A 1,239-nucleotide genomic window follows, 5' to 3' on the forward strand; every position below is an offset into this window, starting at 1 on the left:
GTGAGGGTCGAATATTCAGGAATAGCTGAGCACGTATACTATGCACTGATAAGTGCCATCTCTTGAGTGAATAATACGTGTCACGCTTCAGGGATTTGTGATGTAAACGAGTTGATTGCTTTTACTCGTATTTTCGTCGTAGAACTTCAGTCTGTTGCATTCTAAACAAGGCGTGGAGCTACTGGAGCATATATGACTTTTGCAGAAATAGTCATGTCCACTCATGCTACACCAGTCGTAATGGTGTCCACTATAATCGAGAATTGTCAACTTGGAACCCAATTGGCACTCCTCAATCCGCCATTCTCAATTAACTGCTCAAATCCAGCTCCTTGAGGTTGACAGAATGTTGCGGTTGATAATACCTTCCGGTAAGCGTTTCAGGGATGTGAAACTCGAAGGAGATGGATATCTTGAGCTTGTGACGAAGCTGTGGAGCTCAGCGTAGGATTTTTCGTTTGGAATTTCTTCTGGCTAGGCTCATGATTGTCGCAGTTGTCTCATATACAGTCGAAGTCAACCTAAAGAGTTATGAAGTAAAGTGAGCTTGTGTTATTTCAGCTTACCGATTTTTCTATTTTTTGAGTTTTTGTTGTATGCTCTCGACATTGAATCATACTTCTCCGTGTTTGAGTGTCGTCACCAAGGGTGCTCTTGGGGCGTCGCGAAACGCTCTTGCTGCCTCCTTACCCCGACATTTCGCCGGTAAGGCTTCTCCTAGTGGTGGTGAATGGCAGACTATGGATGGTTGCACTGCTGTGTGCCATGTGTCTTATGCTATGATGGATACCGCCTACATTTACCCTATCACTCCCTCGTCCCCTGCTGCTGAGCTTGCTGAGCAGTGGTCGGCGCTCGGTGTGAAGAATGCTTTCGGTGATGTACCCAAGATAACTCAAATGCAGTCTGAAGCCGGTGCTGCTGGTGCTCTCCACGGTGCCTTGGCGGCCGGTTCTTTGGCCACCACGTATACTGCCAGTCAAGGTCTCCTCCTTATGGTTCCTAATATGTACAAGATAGCTGGTGAACTCCTCCCCTGTGTTATGCATGTGGCCGCACGTGCTGTTGCTGGTCAGGCGTTATCTATTTTTGGTGATCATCAGATGTCATGGCTGTTCGTCAGACCGGTTTCGCTATGATTGACGCCGATACTGTCCAGGAGTGCCATGATATGGCTCTGGTATCTCACTTGGCCACTCTCAGAGCCAGAGTGCCTTTTGTCAGTTTCTTCGATGGGTT

The 1,239-nt window shown here is 47.4% G+C and overlaps 1 protein-coding gene across 1 annotated transcript; it reads left to right on the forward strand.

Annotated features, from left to right (window-relative positions):
• Window positions 1-596: 596 nt before the first annotated feature.
• Window positions 597-1,139, forward strand: Pmar_PMAR018103 (conserved hypothetical protein; the record flags this gene model as incomplete). Its single annotated transcript, XM_002765915.1, has 1 exon — window positions 597-1,139. The coding sequence occupies one exon, from the start codon at window positions 597-599 to the stop codon at window positions 1,137-1,139; it is 543 nt and encodes a 180-aa protein (XP_002765961.1).
• Window positions 1,140-1,239: the final 100 nt, after the last annotated feature.

The sequence above is a fragment of the Perkinsus marinus genome (assembly GCF_000006405.1).
Source record: "Perkinsus marinus ATCC 50983 genomic scaffold scf_1104296974272, whole genome shotgun sequence".
Classification (NCBI taxonomy): domain Eukaryota; phylum Perkinsozoa; order Perkinsida; family Perkinsidae; genus Perkinsus; species Perkinsus marinus.